General features: G+C 39.3%; 1 protein-coding gene across 1 annotated transcript in view; it reads right to left on the bottom strand.

The window, feature by feature from the left end:
* MYO3A (myosin IIIA) overlaps positions 1-18,890 on the bottom strand; it is a 159,219-nt gene that overhangs the window by 97,143 nt on the left and 43,186 nt on the right. Inside the window, exons 6-8 of the mRNA XM_018057111.1 lie at positions 15,838-15,983; positions 12,618-12,683; positions 9,024-9,179 (exon numbers count right to left, since the gene is read on the bottom strand). Of these exons, the coding sequence (XP_017912600.1) occupies positions 9,024-9,179; positions 12,618-12,683; positions 15,838-15,983 (368 nt within the window). The remainder of the gene's footprint in view (positions 1-9,023; positions 9,180-12,617; positions 12,684-15,837; positions 15,984-18,890) is intronic.

Raw genomic sequence — 18,890 nt, 5'->3', positions numbered from 1 at the left:
AGGATGCATGTCCCTGCTCTGGGCAAAGGCCAGCTGTTTTGCTGGAACACCTGCTTGCTCTAGGATCACTGCCGTGATGCTCTCGTCTCTTCGGTGGCATCAGCCTCTCCCTCTATCAGTGTACAAAGTGCTCTAGTATCTCTTATCTTTAAAAAAAAACTCTCCTTTGACCATCACTGCCCTGTCTCTTCCCTTTTACAGCTGAGCGTCTTAAAGAGTAGTTCATATTCAGTGTCTCTCCCTCACCTCATTCCTCTCCTTAACGAGAATTCTCTTAACTGGGGCTGTCCTCCACCCCACTCTGCTGAGAGGATCTGGCTGAGGTCACTGAAGAACTTGTGTGTCCAAACTCATTATTACTCCAGTTTTTTAAAATGTCAGCACTCTTTGGCAGAACTGTTCCCTCCTCGAAACACTGGGTTTATGTGGTTCTCAACCAACCATGTTCCCCTGCTCTTCCTCCCTAAAGGGCCACAATCCTTCAATTACCTTTCCTGGCTCCTCTATCCCTGCTAAATTCCTAAATCCTCACATTCAGTGACCTCATTTGTGTCACACTACTAAATACCTTTATAAGCAAATGACAATGACTATCTCCAACATGGGCTTCTCCCCTAAAGCCCAGACTCCTATATCCACTCCCTACTGGATAACTGTACTTTCATGTTTAATTGGCATATCAAATTTAACTTGTCCCAAAAAGAAATGATGACCACCCTCTACAGGATTTTACTAAACACAGGAGAGCTGCATTTTCATCCATGGACAGGGAACAACACCCACATTTTAGGCTGGACTGTCCAGGTAATGTATTTCAATTTTATATATTTGTATTTTATAAGTATATATAAAATATTTACTTATATAGTTAATAGACACCTACTGTTTTTGAGGGGATCTTGTAGGACAATCAAATCTATAGAAGAAACAACCATGAAGTCATAGTATTCTATTGCAATGTCTATTCCCAAGACTGGAATCGCCATAGTTAGCTATTTATCTTCCTTCCTTTCCTCCTTTTTGACAAAACACTGGGGATTGTGATGTCAGATCTTTCACTCAGAAAAAAAAAAAAAAAAACCCAGCTGTATTTATATAAATGTATAAAAATCTAACTTCAAAGTGAATCATAATCTTCCAAAACTAAAAATTCTGTTAAATACAGCACTTTTTTTTTTGGCAGAGATTACAAAACTAAACGGGGAAGCAAACAAGATTAGGACAGCTGAGCAGCCAGAGATAAAGCTTTACGTGCCTGGCAGGAAGGGATGAGAGTCATGTCATTCTGAATTCTACTTAAAGGCTGAAATCTTCTGCTCTAAACCTTAACTACTATCTTTTTAAAAAAATATTTCTCTCCTCTTTCGCAGCAAAAAGATGGTTAACAGATTTCCCTACTTTAAAGTACAAATTGCTCTGGGACTTACTCTCAATATACTTATTACTAAGGCCTCTAATATGAGAGCAAAAATATATTTGCAGGGCAGTGCAAGTGGCTCAGTCGCGTCCAACTCTTTGTGAACCCATGGACTGTAAAGGATTAGGTAGCCTTTCCCTTCTCCAGGGGATCTTCCCAACTCAGGGATCAAACCCAGGTCTCCCACATTACAGGCGGATTCTTTACCAGCTGAGCCACAAGGGCAGCTATATGTATTTAGAGGACTACAAATGTGAAGGCACTTGGGGAAGATGGTTGCCTGCCCTCCACTCAATTCTTTCACTTCTCTTTCCTGCAAAAACATTAGGAGTGTCTATATTCAGTGTCCTGGCTCCTATGAGGCACTGCAGAATTCAATAGGAAATAATCTCATGCAAATGTGTCTTTTCCTTATAGCAATAATCCCCAAAATGGATGCAGTCAAATCCTAGGCTATTGCTAATTTGAAAGAAAAGACACAGGGAGGCAATACTGCAGTATTTCTTGCAACCTTCATAAGTAGGTCAAGCCTCTTGATAATCCCTTAGGGTTTTGTTTTTTTTTTTTTCTCTCTAGATTAAATTTTTTTAAAAAAGACTAATGCCTCTAAGGGAAAGGCCAAAAGATACACATTCAGAATTTTCCGGGAAATTTTGTTCTTTTTAAAAATTGTGTTATATTTTGCTCTAATTAAGTGCATACATTTGTTGTATTCATTGCATTTTTATGTCATGAAATTAAATGTGATCAATTTCAGGAGCCTCTTTAGATAAAATAATTATAAAACTATAGGAAAAAATATTTTAAGAACAAGTAAGGATTTGAGTCAAATTAAACAGCTAAAAATGGATAATGCCATGATTAAAATAATGACTTCTAGAACATCAGGGGAAACACGAATATTACAGGAATTTGGGAAGCTGATATAAGCTTTCAGAATTTGTAAAGTGGCCCTAACATCTAATAAAATTTAGGTTTCCCTCTAATGAACCAGCATATTGCAATACTAAATGCTAATGTAAAACAATCTTTCATTGAATGAGGTTAGAAAGATTAAGAAAATGACCAATAAATCTGCCTACATGAACTTAAAGAAACATCACAGGTTTCCATCCTCATACAGATTTGCTGAAAGCATTTTTATGTGAAAGTCCTCAGGAGGACAAAATTTTTCAAACTAAATTAGGACCAAAATGATAAACAATGAGCCAGGGTCAGCTTTTTACTCTATCCAATCCTTTATTTGTGCTTACGTTGCATATACATAGCTAGCATGACAGATGGGACTCTATTTTGTGTTGTACAAGTGTATTCAGAATCTTCTCAGGCTCCTCATCCACAATCTGCAAGGTGTAACTCCGGGGGGCACCATTCATGGCATGTCTTTGTGCTTGGGCATGAGAGCATTCAGGTGAAATATGCAATGAACAGTGTCTCCTGGAGTGGCACAGGTGGTGTGGGCTGTCCCACACCACTTATGGGTACAGCTCAGTCATGTCCAACTCTTTGCAACCCCATGGGCTACAGCCTGCCAGGCTCCTCTGTCCATGAAATTCTCCAAGCAAGAATACTGGAGTGGGTAGCTATTCCCTTCTCCAGGGGATCTTCCTGACCCAGGAATCAAACTCAGGTCTCCTGTACTGCAGGCATATTCTTTACCATCTGAGGCACCAGAGAAGCTCTTACAGGTACAGCAAAGTGTCATAATGAAAGTGAAAGTGAAAAAGTGTAAAAAAGGGTCATAATACTAGTAATCAAATTCTTCTTGCTCTTTGCCTGCACATGCTAGTGTAGGACTCTTGTGGCCTTAGGGAGTCCCCATAAGTATGCCTCAAAATTGCTCACAGACAAGCTGGCTTCAGCCAGACACACCTGTGACTCAGCTCTTGCTCAGCTGGGTGCCAATAGTTGATACTCTGCTAGTCACTTTGATAACCCCTGCTGGTCCCTCAGCACATGAAGTCCTTTCTAGCCAGGCTGGGCATTGCTCAGTGCTTTCAGCAAGGCTAGGCTCAAAAATATCATAGGACTACTTCTTCTATTATATTAACCAAGGAAGTCACAGAAAATGTCAGGTTCAAGGGTAAACAACACAGAATCCCACTCTTAATGCAAGAATTGTACAAAAAATTGTGACCGTATCTAATCCATCATAACCCATCCTACTTTACTAAGAAGAGACAGTTAGTTCAAGTTAAGATCATAGAGCAATCAACCTCTTTCCTTGCACGCTCAGTCACTCAGTCATGTCCAACTCTTTGTCACCCTATGGACTGTAGCCCACCAGGCTCTTCTGTCCACAGGATTTTCCCAGCAAGAATACTGGAGTGGGTTGCCATTTCCTCCCAGGGGATCTTCCTGACCCAGGAATCAAAATCACATTTCCTGCACCTCCTGCACTGCAGATGGATTTTCTACCACCGAGCCACCAGGGAAGCTCATTCCCTTCCCTTAAGACTTGCTAAATAACAAAAAGAATAGCAAGTAGAGAGAAATCTCCTTTATGAGAAACAGAAATGGCCGCAGTCCCAAACCACAGTCTATAAAGCACAGTTACCAAATCCTGTGAACCCTGTGTTGAAATGAGAGAAGCTGAGAACCAACATGCAATTCTTTAGCGCTCAACCAATATCTATAGAGAAAAAAATAAAAAAGCACACATCCTGATAGGTCTACCTAATGAGCCTTGCTTGGAGCTATCAGTTCCCAGAGCACGGTTGGGCCATGCTGGAAATGTGAAAGTCTTAATAAGACCAGATCAACATGCCAAAGAGCAAGAGGGTGAGGAGGTGCAGAAGACCAGGGAACAGTGATCACATAGTTGTCCAAGAGAGGGGCGGCCAGTGGCCAGGGGGAGGGAAAAGAGGCAGTTGCTATATGATGATATAAAAAGATGGTCATGATGGGTTTGTGTCATGGGCCATAAAGAATACAATGGTGCTACTTGGGCTCATTCCAACTAATGGCCCTGTACTCTGACCTCTTCAAGGTTCAAAATTGAGGGGAGATGTGTCAAGAGAGAGAAAATACAGACGTGGTGAGAGGATGCTCAAGAGAAACAACCTAATTCAAACTAAAGACTTGCCAACTCACCTGTCCGTCATGCCCACTTCTTTTTTGGCTAGAACACAGCTGTTCCCAGTCCCACTTGAGGTGAGATTCTCACCACATATTTGTAATTTTTAAAAAAGGAGGAAGAAGAGTGATAAGCAAAAGACAGAAGAAGAGTATATGCCATATGAAAGAATCATAGGAAAAATTCAGACAAAAAGTTCTCCATCCCTCATAGACATTTCTTAGATGATGTCTCATTAAAAGAGAAAAATCTTTACGAGGGGGCACAAAACTTTAATGAAGAGATAGGTAGGCAAAAGAAAAACTGAATCAGCTCGATTCAGAAAAGAAATGGAGGAAAATCAGGAAAGAAAAGCAACAAAATGCAGAATATACATGACTGAGGTCACAGATGTGATAAGCATATGGTCTGCGCACACAAAACATGAGAAGAGAACAAAGACCCAATTGGCTCTCATAAGCCAGAGGTGCGGGCTCCTACACACGACAGGGTATAGGCAAAATTGATATGGAAAGACTGACAAGAAGACACAGCTGAGCAAAATTATGAAAACCTTACGGGCACTCTGCAGAAGCAGCCAATCAGGAGCAAAGGGAGGAATGTCATTGCCTTGGTTCTTTCAACAGCAATACACATTGCCTAAGAGACAGTGGAACAATGTATGTAATACTCCCAGGAAAAGAAACACTAATCTAAGCATATTTTACCTAGCTAAACTAGGCTTCAAGTTCAAGAGGCAAGAAGCTAGGGTTTGAGGCTTTCTGAAAATTACCATGAGATGATGCAATTTATCTACCTAAGAGAATAATGAAAGAACTCAGGAAAGGAGAAGATCACTTCAGTCACTCAGTTGTGCCCAACTCTTTGTGACGTCATGAACTGCAGCACACCAGGCTTCCCTGTTCATCACCAACTCCCGGAGCTTGCTCAAACTCATGTCCATCAAGTCAGTGATGCCATCCAACCATCTCATCCTCTGTCCTCCCCTTCTCCCCTCTGCCTTCAATCTTTCCCAGCATCAAGGTCTTTTCCAATGAATCACTTCTTTGCATCAGGTGGCAGAGCTTCAGCTTCAACATCAGTCCTTCCAACGAATATTCAGGACTGATTTCCTGAATTTAGGGAAATTTAGGATTGACTGGTGGATCTCCTTGCAGTCCAAGGGACTCTCATGAGTCTTCTCCAACACCACAAATCAAAAGCATCAATTCTTCAGCACTGAGCTTTATGGTCCAACTCTCACATCCATACATGACTACTGGAAAAACCATAGTTTTGACTAGATGGACCTTTGTCAGCAAAGTAATGTCCCTGCTTTTAAACATGTTGTCTAGGTTTGTCATAGCTTTTCTTCCAAGGAGCAAGCATCTTTTAATTTTATGGCAGCAGTCACCATCTGCAGTGATTTTGGAGCCCAAGAAAATAAAGTCTGGCACTGTTTCCATTGTCTCCCCATCTATTTGCCGTGAAGTGATGGGACTGGATGCCATGATCTTAGTTTTTTGAATGTTGAGTTGTAAAATAGAAAAGCTCGTGAGCAACTGCCTATTCCTGTTTATTTGAATTTATTTATTACTCCTTAGGAACAAAAATGCTCATAATGGTCTTCCAGGGAGTGCTGATTCAATCATCTATTCCTTATAAAGTTCCTGGAGACCATGTTTAAAAGCTATTCAGCCCTTATTTGGGAGCTTTTCCAGAAGGGGAACTGGTGAAGAAAGGCATAAAAAGATATCTCAGGTGGGGAAGGAGAAGTGATCATTTCTTTTCTAAATTTCCTGGTCCTAGGGAGCTTACAACATTCCCAGGGTTTCATCAGTCTCTTTCCAGGTTATTAATCTTGGATGGACACTGCCATCAGCTCATGCCTTGATGAGACCTTTTCTCCTAGATCTTCTAAGGAAAATTTGTTCAACCCCTTATTTTGGCCAAAATGAGATTTGAATTTTTCAAAATCAAATATACTTAGAGCCATGCACATGCATGCATGCACACTCTCACACACACACCAATTAAAACATCCCACAAAAATATAGAAATAAGTGTATATGTCAATAGGCTCTTCATTTCAAAATATCCAACAACAGCCACTAAATGCTTTGATAATTAAACATAATAAGACCAATTTCCCACTTTTGGAAAAATAACAATAGTTTAAAGTTAGGAAGAAACATGGAGGAAAAGCAAAAGGTATTCAAGATTACTGCCCCAATCTGTCTTGGTGTGTCTGTAGTTTACCTTTTGGAACCAATGGCAGGAGGGTGCCCAGCAGGACACAGGGGCCTCGGGACCCACCCTATCGGGGCTCTCAGGGACCCAGGTCAAACCGCTCACTCAACCTGACTTTCAGTGCTCTCTGTAGTCTCGTCTCTGCGTGTCTCTCCAATCCTATTTCTAAATTTTCCTTCTTACAATTCTGATTAAATGTATTTCTCCTTGCTTTCATGATTTTGATCAAGCTGATCCTTAGAGCAATAATGTTCATCTAGCAGTAACTCTATTTTCACAGGATTAAGTCTGGCTTCTCTCTTGGGTGTGGATTAAAGACTGCTTCCTGGATAAACCCTGGTGTCACTGCCAGTGGAGGTACTGCTGGCTTCTTTCAAACTCTCACAGGACATTATTTTTATTCCTTTTAGGGATTGAAGCTTCCCACTCTATATAATGGTTATATACATGCTGTTTTTCAGTTTAAAAGGAAGACCCTTTTCAGTATCTTATTTTGGTCGAAACAAGAGGCAAAGGAATTATCTGTGTGGAATCCAGGAGAGAAGGTCTCATCAAGGTATGAGCTGGTGGCAGAGTCTGACCAAGACAGAGAGAAAAGAGCACGGAGTCCACAGCTGCGTTAGCTGTCAGAGCCATGTGGAGCACCTCGTCCAGACTGAGCTGGCCTCGGTCAATACGGACACAACACAAGTGCTGTCTCAGTACATCATTCCTATGGTGGCAAGGACTGCATCACAGTTGATAATGGGTTGAGTGGGGCCGTAAGAAATTTAGCCTTGTTACGTTAAGTAGGACAGAAAAATACGTCAAGATAATCCTGAGATTTCTGGTGGTTATGGGGTGAGTGGTGGTGCCACTATAAATAAAGGGAACAAAGCACTAATTTGCAGTGGGACAGCACAGGCTCCATGTTGGACTGGCTGAGTTTGAAGCAAGTTTCTTTGAAATACACATGTGGAGAAGGGAATGAAAAGGAGTTATTATGAGAGCAGTCAGGATAGCATTTTAGAAGTCCTGTGTATTAAGGGTGAGTAATTCTCACCATGACATTGTCAGAGACTTTAGAGGAAAATTATCTTGCCCAGAAAATAGAAAGTAAAATTGAGCGACGTATTGTATTGCAGTGAAAGAACCCTGTTATTATTTCCTATTGATTTTTCTGCTTCCTTCTTTTCTTTTCTTTTGGTAAAATCAAAATCCCATTCTAGTGAATGTACATTACATAAAGTCCCACACTTAGATAAATAATTGACAGCTTGAACCAGGCACTAGTAGCACTAAAAGTCTGGACAATTTTTAAAATTCATCTTTCATTTGTTAATCCTTTGAAATGTGTCTCAAATTTGCCTTATACTGTGGTTTAAAAATCACATATGTTGGGACAAGTGGGATGATTAGAGCAGTTTGGGATTGACATGTACACATTGCTATATTTAAAATAGATAACAAGGATCTACTGAATAGCACAGGGAACTCTCCAATATTGTGTAATAACCTGAATGCGAAAAGAACTTGAAAAAGAACAGATACACGTATGTGTATAACTGAATCACCTTCCTGTATACTTGAAACTAAAACATCATTGCTAATCAACTATACTCCAATATAAAATTTAAAAAATTTTAATTTGTGGTAGAAGGATATTTAAAGATATGAATATTTTTTCACTAGTCAGTGAAAGAAGGTAAGCTCCAGGACATATATATTTCAATTTTGTTTTTAAATGTATTTCCAATAATAAGATACTAGAAGGTATAGATTTAAATTTTATAATTGATTTTATGTTGTATACTTCTATGTATCTTCTAAACTCCCTAAAATAAACATATATACTATCTATAAGCAGTAAAAATAGTCAATATTATGAAAACTGTACATAATAGATCATTAAAAATGATTTTTGAACATAATTCAACCAGGGAAAATGATATCAAAAATAATAGTGTCAAAAAATATTTCAAGTGTTATGTTCATTTTTAAATCTTAAATCTAAGGTACCTTTCTTCACAGAAGAGGAGAAAAATACAAGAAAATATAAGCCAATTCTAATCATCTATTGAAGTTTATATTCTTTGTTATGAAGAAGTTGTTTAAAAAAATGCTGCCAGTAATATTACCAATATCAGGATGCAACTCAACTTGAGACATTCACTCTTCATGCAAATACAACCTTATCTCCAAACCACAACCAGGGACCTGAAATAATTAAACCATGAAGTTCTTTTCTCTCCTTAACAACCATTGCATTATAAAGCTGTCAGACTCTTTAGATGATCTTTGGACTTTTGATTATTTGATTACCTGGCCTTTTCTGTGCCTCCTGTGCACTGATAAATGCCAATGAATTCTGTGAGTTGCTTTTGTAACATCGCATCTTTGCCTTCAACTTGAGTAATGAATGTATGCTGTAAAAGATCTGACACCGTTGGACGCTTTTCATAATCCTTAGTCAAACACCTGCACTGGCAGAAAGGAACATGCAATTATTAGATAAGTTAGAGTTTTGAATTTATTATTCACAGTCCTAAAAACTACTCTAACACAAAGGAATGATGTTCTTCATTGATTCTCAGCCCAAGAAACATATCTCAAAAAAATGTTAAAACTGAAATCTGAGGAATTAATGTCTGTGAAAGTGCACACATCTGTGGGCGATTATGCTGTCGTGAAACCAACTTTCAACTAAATTCTACTTTCCTTGCCTCCTAGCAAGCATTACTGCAGAGTGCTAATTGAACTCCGTCTCCACTGCCAAGTCTCTTTTAGCGAAAGATAAACAACAATGAAGTCATTACAGTTTTAATGCTTATCTTAAATTACAACAAACTTTCCAGTCTCCCTTCACTAACGCTTTTAAAGGTTTTTCAATTGATCTGTTTCTTTCTACGTGGTAAAACTACTAAGCCATGTGCAAGGGCTTATGCACTGCTGCTGCTGCTAAGTCGCTTCAGTCGTGTCCGACTCTGTGCGACCCCATAGATGGCAGCCCACCAGGCCCCGCCGTTCCTGGGATTCTCCAGGCAAGAACCCTGGAGTGGGTTGCCATTTCCTTTCCCAATGCATGAAAGTGAAAAGTGAAAGTGAAGTCGCTCAGTCGTGTCTGACTCTTCGCAACCCCACGGACTGCAGCCTACCAGGCTCCTCCATCCATGGGATTTTCCAGGCAAGAGTACGTGATTGGGTTTACCACTGCCTTCTCTGGCTTATGCACTAAGGATGTTTAAATCCCATGTCAGTGGATGGGTTTTGAGGTCCTACAGTACACGTACTAATGTGTATCACACCTCTTGATAGGATCAACCAGGTGAGAGCACCTGAAACAGCATCACAGGAGGAACCCTGGAACAAACATCGGATGTTTAATCAGCTGCCTTCAGATATTGGAAAGAGGAGTTAGACTAGTTTTCAGGGCAAGGAAACAAAAAACCTAGGATCGATGGGTAGAATTAAAAGAGAAATAGATTTCTGGTCCATATAAGAGCAAACTTTTTGACAGAAGATGGAATGGGCAGCATTGGGAAGTAAGAGTATTATTATCAGGGGATTACTGGTTGGCTTCTCAGTGCACCATGTTCAAGAAGAACGCATGCTCTGCATACTCTCTCAGTCCTGAGATTTTGAGGATCTACGGTTATGAGGAAACTGGTCAGGGTGGGTCTGTCATTTGAGGATAGAAAAAAACAAAAAGGAACCCAAGCCTGACCTGAGCCATGCCACTTCTTATCTGTATTGTTAATCCTTCTGGTATGAGAATTTGGCAATTTATTCTACTGGAATTAACTAAACAGATACTGGCTTCCAAGATGGTGCTAGCGGTAAAGAACCCACATGCTAATACAGGAGATGCCTGAGACAAGGGTTTGATCCCTGGGTCGGGAAGATCCCTTGGAGGAGGGCATGGCAACCCACTGCAGTATTCTTGCCTGGAGAATCACCATGGACAGAGAAGCCTAATGGGCTACAGCCCAGAGGGTTGCAAACAGTCAGACACTAGCAACTTAGCTTACAAACACAAAGAGACACTACCCAGGGATGCTAAAAGATGCTAAGGAGTAAGGATGACAACATCTCAAAATAAGATGTGCTTTTAGTTTTCATTTAGTTTAGCACGATGTGTCAATTTCTACCACCTGCAACACTTGTATCTACGTACTGAGATTAGTCACATTGGATATTATATTATTCACATAAAACCTTAACAGTTAAACTGCTGTGTGCCAGCCACTGAACTTAGAATGAAAAATAAGGCATATTTGGTACCCTGGAGTTGTTTACTGTCTATTTAGGGAGCAAGATCTCTAAACAGGGAGTGAAATAAAGAAGATATGGTATTAGAGGAAGAGGAACCAAGGACAGGGAGAGCTTCCTGGGCAGAGACCTAACTACCTGAAGGACACAAGGAAATGCTTCTCAGAGGTGAAACTGTATGGAATATGTCAAAGTCATCGAGCTGCGTTAACGGATCCACATGGAAGGATCTGCCCACATGAGTCATGACTACAAGTCGTGGGGAACACTTCAAAGTTACTAACGATTCTCCTATGAGGTCTATGGAATTCAGCTGCAGTTCATTAAATATTATGCAGTGTGTAGTACATATGTAGCAATGATTAGTTAAGTGAAAACTAAAAGAAAAAACATTGCCAATATTTCTTGTGTTTGTATAACCCTTAAATCAGCCTCTTACCTTTATAGAAACAAGCAGATATTCTTGGTATGAAAACCAGTGATTTCAATATAGACAAAGATGATTAGTCCCTCTACTGTTTTGCCCTTTTTACATTTTCTGAGTGAAGTTTGACACATTCATGCTTAATGACCCCTTCTCTCCCATTTAAAACCTTCAGTCATTCCTTCCCTTATATTTTCAAGGCGAAGTCATGAGAAAGACCATGAAAAAAGTTTCATGGACAGATTTAGAAATAGCTGATGCATAGCTTCTGCTTGGTTGTCTGGAGGCACTGAATTTATACTAGATATCTGTCAAATTAAAAGTGAATTTCAAATATCTAAGATTTTATCTGTATGATTATCTGACTTATCAAGTGCAATGAAAATTCCCGGGCTGTGATGAGAATTAGTGATGCAGATAACTGAAGGGCTAAATAACTGACTGACTATATGATTGGTAAGAAGGTGGGAGATGCTAAGGGCAAGACTGCAAAAGGCAAGTGGACAGAAGAAACCATTCAAGGGTGATGCAACATCTGCAGAAACACAGTCAATAGAATGAATGTGACCCTGAGATCATTATCAAAACAATAATAAGTTCACTGAACATTCAGAAGACACTACAAATGCTTGTTTTGACGAAGATCATGGGAACCTCCAGGGTTATTTAATAGATAAAGAGGAGAGTCAGAAGCTTGGAGGAATGATTATAAAAGGCCCATCTCAAAGTCATATAGCAAGATGGAATTTCTTTGACTCCTCTAAAAGACTCTAAGGACTCTCCTGGTGGTCCAATGGTTAAACTTTGTCTTCAAATGCAGGGGGTGTGGGTTCGATCCCTGGTCGAGAAGCTAAGAACCCCACATGCTTCCTGGCCAAAAAGAAACCAAAACACAGAACAGAAGCAATATTGTAATAAGTTCAATAAGGACATTAAAAATGTGTGCCTGCTAACTCACTTCAGTCGTGTCTGACTCTGTGCGACTCTCTGCACTGTAGCTTGCTAGGTTTCTCTGTCCATGGGATTTCCAGGCAAGAATACTGGAGTGGGTTGCCATACCCTTCAGGGAATCTTCCTGACTCTGGGATCAAACCTGGGTCTCTTAAGTCTCCTGCATTGGCAGGTGGGTTCTTTACTACTAGTGCCACCTGGGATAGCCCACATCAAAATTAAAAAAAAAAAAAAAAAACATAATAAAAAGAAAAGATTCTATTGTTACTCACTTGCTGATGAAGTCATTGAATTCTGCTGACCATATCTCAGGTTGCCTCAGTTTTGGGGGTGGATTCCTAGAAAAATAAGATACAAGGTTGGACAGTACACATTGGCCAGGCAGGGACAAAATTAACAGGCAGGACTGGACAGAGTAACGTACCACTGCATTCAAACCCTGCCAGGTATGATCAAGTATTACCATCATTTTCCAATTCAAAGACAGATAATTAGTTATTAATCATTCTTTATATGGAATGACAGGTCTCTTGTTTCTCTGAAAGCACATAAAATACCCATTTTTTTTCCCAGCTGATCTTTCTTTTTTTCTTTGAAAGAAACTTCTTGCTTTGAACTGAGAGCCCTAGAGGAAAACATAAATACTTAGCTGATTAGAAACAGTGGCTCCTGGGGAAAAGATTTTTTGAGTCCTACAAAAATCTCTGATGGATATTCAGGAGACACAAAGGTGACCCGAAAGGAGGATTAGTCAGAATATGCAAAAACCTTAGCAGAGAGGCCTTTATAGAAGAGTGCCTTTATGACTTGTTCTGTTGTTACTTGGGTAGATGGCCAGAAACAAGATTACAAAAGTAAGGAACTGGAAAATATGACTGGCAATAAAGCTCTGGATGCCACTGCAAGATTCTGTTATTAATTCCTTTCATTTTAAGCTGAACAAATCTTTTCTTTTTTGTGATGTTCATGAACACAAAGGAACATCATCTGCAAATGAGGCTGATCTCTGACTGTAATCAAGCAACACTGATCAACCACGATAACCATGATAGTTGGATGCCCTGAAGCACCACTTTATGTTAATTCCAACAGCTCTTTGTTTTCATTAGTGGAATGGAAATACTTTGTCTTCAGCTCTGCATTACTCCTTAAATAGCTTAAAATGAAATTAATGTACACTCTGTACAGGCTCATTAAAGAAAAGTGCAGCTACTCATCCACTAGGTCACACTGAAAGCTCATTTTACAATCCTTAGGACTATTTGAAGATTGCTGGTTTGCACATTAAAAGAAGTAATTCTTTTCTCCAATAATTTTGCTTGGCTTCTTGTTCTCCTGAAAAATTCTCTTTTAAGAGATTTACTGGTTTGCTTCAAGTAGACCAAGATTTTGATGATTTTAGAACATTCAGAACCAGGTAACTTTACAGATCCCCTTTTTTCCTAATTATTTCTTCAGTCAGTATTCTTAGAACTCTATTTTAAAGATATACTGGCGGTACAAGGAATAAGAAACAACTGAGAGGGTACAGTTTCCAGAGGTACCTTGCTCACAGGTACCATATAGCATTCCTCTTTCATGTGGCATCATCATTAACAGTAAAAACCCTAGGCTATGTTCATTTAAACCATAATTTAAATAGCTCAGGAAAAACAGTGCTTCATCTCACATACAGAATGACAACAGGAATTAGGATATACAGATTCTGTTGGTTTTCCTCCAATTTAATGAAATGCCTTAGACCTGATACAGAGCAGGTTTTCTGCTCTTTTTCTGTAATCTCATTTCCCCACTTACTGTGTGTGCTAAGTCGCTTCAGTCGTGTCTGACTCCGTGTGACCCTATGGACTGTAGCCTGCCAGGCTCCTCTGTCTATGGGATTCTCCAGGCAAGAATACTGGAGTGGGTTGCCATGCCCTCATACAGAGATCTTCTGACTCAGATATTGAACCTGCATCTCTTATATCCTGCATTGGTAGGCAGGCTCTTTACTACTAGTGCTACCTGGGAAGCCCCACTTATTAATAAGCAATATAGTTTACAAACAGTAAGACCTGAGAGATACATTGAGATTGTTATGGAAAGGATGATATATATTTAAGGTATTATAACTCAGTAAATACAGGCAGGAGAGAAAATTACAAGGTAAAGTTAAAAACAAATTTGAGTGCTTTACACTAATTTAATTCCATGCCAAATATTCCAAATAGATCTATTTGGAAATGAATAGGTCATATTGGCATTATTTCTTTCAGACTGGAACCACCCCCAACCAGGGCTTTTACATATGATTCAATGTTCTACAGGCATTAGGATCCCACAATTTATTTAATGGAGAGTGTGGGAACAAATTTTAGCATACCTCATCTCTCTACCCTGGACCCATGTTCCCATAGGCCCTCTCTGTGCATTTCATTAAAATTAAGATAGCAGGCAAAATCCATAAGAAAGTCTTTAGGATTTTCCTGGTCATATAGTGGATAAGAATCCACCTGCCAATGCAAGGGACATGCGTTTCATCCCTGCTCCAGGAAGATTCCACATGCTGCAGAGCAACTAATGCATGCGCCCCAGCTACTGAGTCCTGGAGCTGCAACTACTGACACCCACGTGCCCTTGAGTCCATGTTCCTCAATAAGAGAAGGCACCACAATGAGAAACCTGAGCACCACAACTAGAGACTAGCCCCTGTTTTCTGCAATTAGAGAAAGTCCATGCACAGCAATGAAGATCCAATGCAACCAAAAATAAATAATAAATAATATTTTGAAAAGAAAGTCCTTCAAAGACAATACATGTATAATAAAAATAGGCAGTCTTTTCATGTCAGTTTTCTGAAATATCTAGGAACTAACCAAAACATTTACAGTGTTTAATTAGTGATAAGCAAGAGGGAAAATCTGACAACACACATAAAAGGGGAGGTGTCTACGCAGGAAAGTGCCTTCCTGGCTCCAAAGAGATTATTTTTCTAAGCTTAATGTTTTATATTAACATATTCAAAACACTAACACATTTAAAATCATTATCATTTTATCAAAAATTCTACATCTAACTTTCTTAATACTATCATTTTAAAGCTCTAAACAAAGGGAAGTCTTAGCAAGTAATAAAAAATTATTAGATTGATAAGGGTGGAACGGAGCACATTACTGTTACACGGACTGTGGACCAGGGAGCCTCACTGACAAATCTGGGAGTGAATCAAGAGTGACAGGAAGTACTGTTTGCCAAGCTCAAATCCTTGCTAAAGAAAAAAAAAAACACACACACACACAATACCAAAAGAAACCTCTTGTTCTTAGACCAGGGGAAATAAAACTATGGTACAAAAAGAGTGTCTTGAAAGAAGCAGAATGATATTCCAGGCCACTCTGCTCCCAACCTGTGGAAATAAATCTGGATATTTCCATGAAGAGCTTGACAAGGATTTGGTGGCTGGAGGAACAGAGAAAATTGGCAGGTACTGGACCCACGTGAGAGCCCTCTGACCTGGGTATTTTGAAGAGTGCTCTCATGGGATGCAGGTCAGCTAGTGGAGGGTCTCCATCCCCCAGCTCAATGGCCGTGATTCCCAGGGACCACGTGTCACATCTGGCATCGTAAGTTGTATCCAGTTGCTGTTCACACGCAATCACCTAGCAGAAAATGAAAGAAAAAGGAAGCTTACAACTTCAATAAGCACATAGGAAAATGCTTAGAATGATGTGTAAGTGTTCAAACTAATGAGCTTTGAGAGCACCCAGCCAAGGCAGTAACATGGGGAAGTAAAACCTCAAATTATAATTAGTAGTGGTAGTTTTATTCTAAGAATGTAGAATATCTTAGCAGGATTGAAAACAATAAGGGAAGAAGTCTATGAAAAAAAAAAGTATTTTTGAAAATGCAAAACAGAGGGGAATGAAAAAGTGTACCTAATGGGAAGGGATGGGATCAAACATATAGCTTAAACTTGTGCAATGATAGTCATCTGATAAACATTTGATTAGTAAATGGAGTCATTCATCTTGGCAAAGATAAAGAACACATCTTTAACAAAATTGAAGGATACAAAGAAAAATAAGCTTGTAGGAAGCCTATGTATATGGCCTCCATCTTTTTTGACAACTTGAAGGCAGAAATGGGACACGTGTGGAGAAATAAAAAAAGGCTTATGCCATCAACAAGAGAAAAATAACTGGATAAAAATAAACATTGATAAGATGTTAGCAGTTATCTGGGAGCACACTAGATAGTAAATCCTGTTGTTGTTTAGTCGCTCAGTTGTGTCTGACTCTTTGTGACCCCATGGACTACAGCATACCAGGGTTCCTGTCCTTATACTATCTCCCGGAGTTTGCTTAAACTCATGTTCATTGAGTTGGTGGTGCTGTCTAACCATCTCATCCTCTGTCTCTCCCTTCTCCTCCTGCCTTCAATCTCTCCCAGCATTCTTTTCCAATGAAGTGGCTCTTCACATCAGGTGGCCAAAGTATTGGAGTTTCAGCTTCAGCTTCAGTCCTTCCAATGAATAGCCAGGGTTGATTTCCTTTAAGATTGACTGGTTTGATCTCCTTACTGTCCAAGGGACTCTCAAGAGTCTTCTCCAGCACCACAGTTCAAAAGCATCGATTCTTCGGCACTCAGCCTTCTTTATGGTCCAGTTCTCACATCCATACATGACTACTGGAAAAACCATAGCTTTGACTATACTGACCTTTGTCGGCAAAGTGATGTCTCTGTTAAGCTATGATCAGGTTTTTTTTAAATTCCACTAGTCACAGGATGTCATTGAACAACAAGAAAAAAATTTTTACATGTTGTGAATGCCAACTCATAAGATAAATAAAACATAATCTGGGGATGATAGCAGGTTAGACTTCTTATCATTTAACTACAGTAATATGAAATGAGATGCAAAGTGAAAGAAATCTAAGATCCTGTCTGGAATAGCGTTTCACCTTTCTGACTCCACTTAACATCAAATTTAACACATTAAAACATCCTTATGTTGGCACAGTGGGTGAATTTATGTTCCAATGTACCCATGACACTCTTAGTTTATGCTCACTTTCCTAGACTCATTATAAATACCTTCCCGGTTCACTCTCCAAATTGTCCTGGCTTGTACAATAAGTTACATGGTCACCTATCACAGCCACTGTCTCCCCTTCACCATGAAACACACATACTCTGGGAAGGATGGCTTTACATAATCAACACATGCTACCTTTGGTCTAGAATTTAATTGAAAAGGATGTCAAATCAAGAATGCCACTTTTCAATTAATAATTGATTAAAACAACCTTGTTTACCTTTCTGTTTTCTAATTCTTAGAAATTAGACCTAATAACATAGAGCTGGTATTTATGTGATGTCTTCATTAACTAGATAGTTGATTATTCAAAACACATTCTTCAATAATTCTAGGTAAGTGGAAATTTACTGAAGTATTGCCAATCATTCAAAAGTTGGCAAATGCTTATTACAGAGAAATGAATATAATATGCACAAAATGTTAAACATATATTTATAGGATAATTTGAAAAGACCACAATGAACCTTTCTCTTTTATATATTATTGGTTGGCTGAGCAGGAAAGCATTTTCAAACCATGTTTGTAATACAGTAGGCTTATTAACAACTTATCAGTAAAACGACTGTCTGAACGTCGACATTCTAGGAATCAGCGAACTAAAACGGACTGGAATGGGTGAATTTAACTCAGATGACCATTATATCTACTACTGTGGGCAGGAATCCCTCAGAAGAAATGGAGTAGTCATCATGGTCAACAAAAGAGTCTGAAATGCAGTACTTGGATGCAATCTCAAAAATGACAGAATGATCTCTGTTCGTCTCCAAGGCAAACCATTCACTATCAGTTATCCAAGTCTATGCCCCAACCAGTAACACTGAAGAAACTGAAGCTGAATGGTTTTATGAAGACCTACAAGACCTTTTAGAACTAACACCCTAAAAAGATGTCCTTTTCATTATAGGGGACTGGAATGCAAAAGTAGGAAGTCAAGAAAACACCTGGAGTAACAGGCAAATTTGGCCTTGGAATGCAGAATGAAGCAGGGCAAAGACTAATAGAGTTTTGCCAAGAAAATGCACTGGTCATAGCAAACATTCTCTTCCAACAACACAAAAGAAGACTCTACACATGGACATCACCAGATGATCAACACCAAAATCAGATTGATTATATTCTTTGCAGCCAAAGATGGAGAAGCTCTATATAGTCAACAAAAACGAGACCAGGTGCTGACTGTGGCTCAGATCACGAACTCCTTATTACCAAATTCAGACTCAAATTGAAGAAAGTAGAGAAAACCACTAGACCATTCAGGTATGACCTAAATCAAATCCCTTATGATTATACAGTGGAAGTGAGAAATAGATTTAAGGGCCTAGATCTGATAGATAGAGTGCCTGCTGATCTATGGAAAGAGGTTCGTGACATTGTACAGGAGACAGGGATCAAGACCATCCCCATGGAAAAGGAATGCAAAAAAGCGAAATGGCTGTCTGTGGAGGCCTTACAAATAGCTGTGAAAAGA

The sequence above is a fragment of the Capra hircus genome, chromosome 13 (genome assembly GCF_001704415.2).
Source record: "Capra hircus breed San Clemente chromosome 13, ASM170441v1, whole genome shotgun sequence".
NCBI lineage: Eukaryota > Metazoa > Chordata > Mammalia > Artiodactyla > Bovidae > Capra > Capra hircus.
The sequence above is the reverse complement of the archived record's forward strand: the minus strand, read 5'-3'. Positions and strand labels throughout refer to the sequence as shown.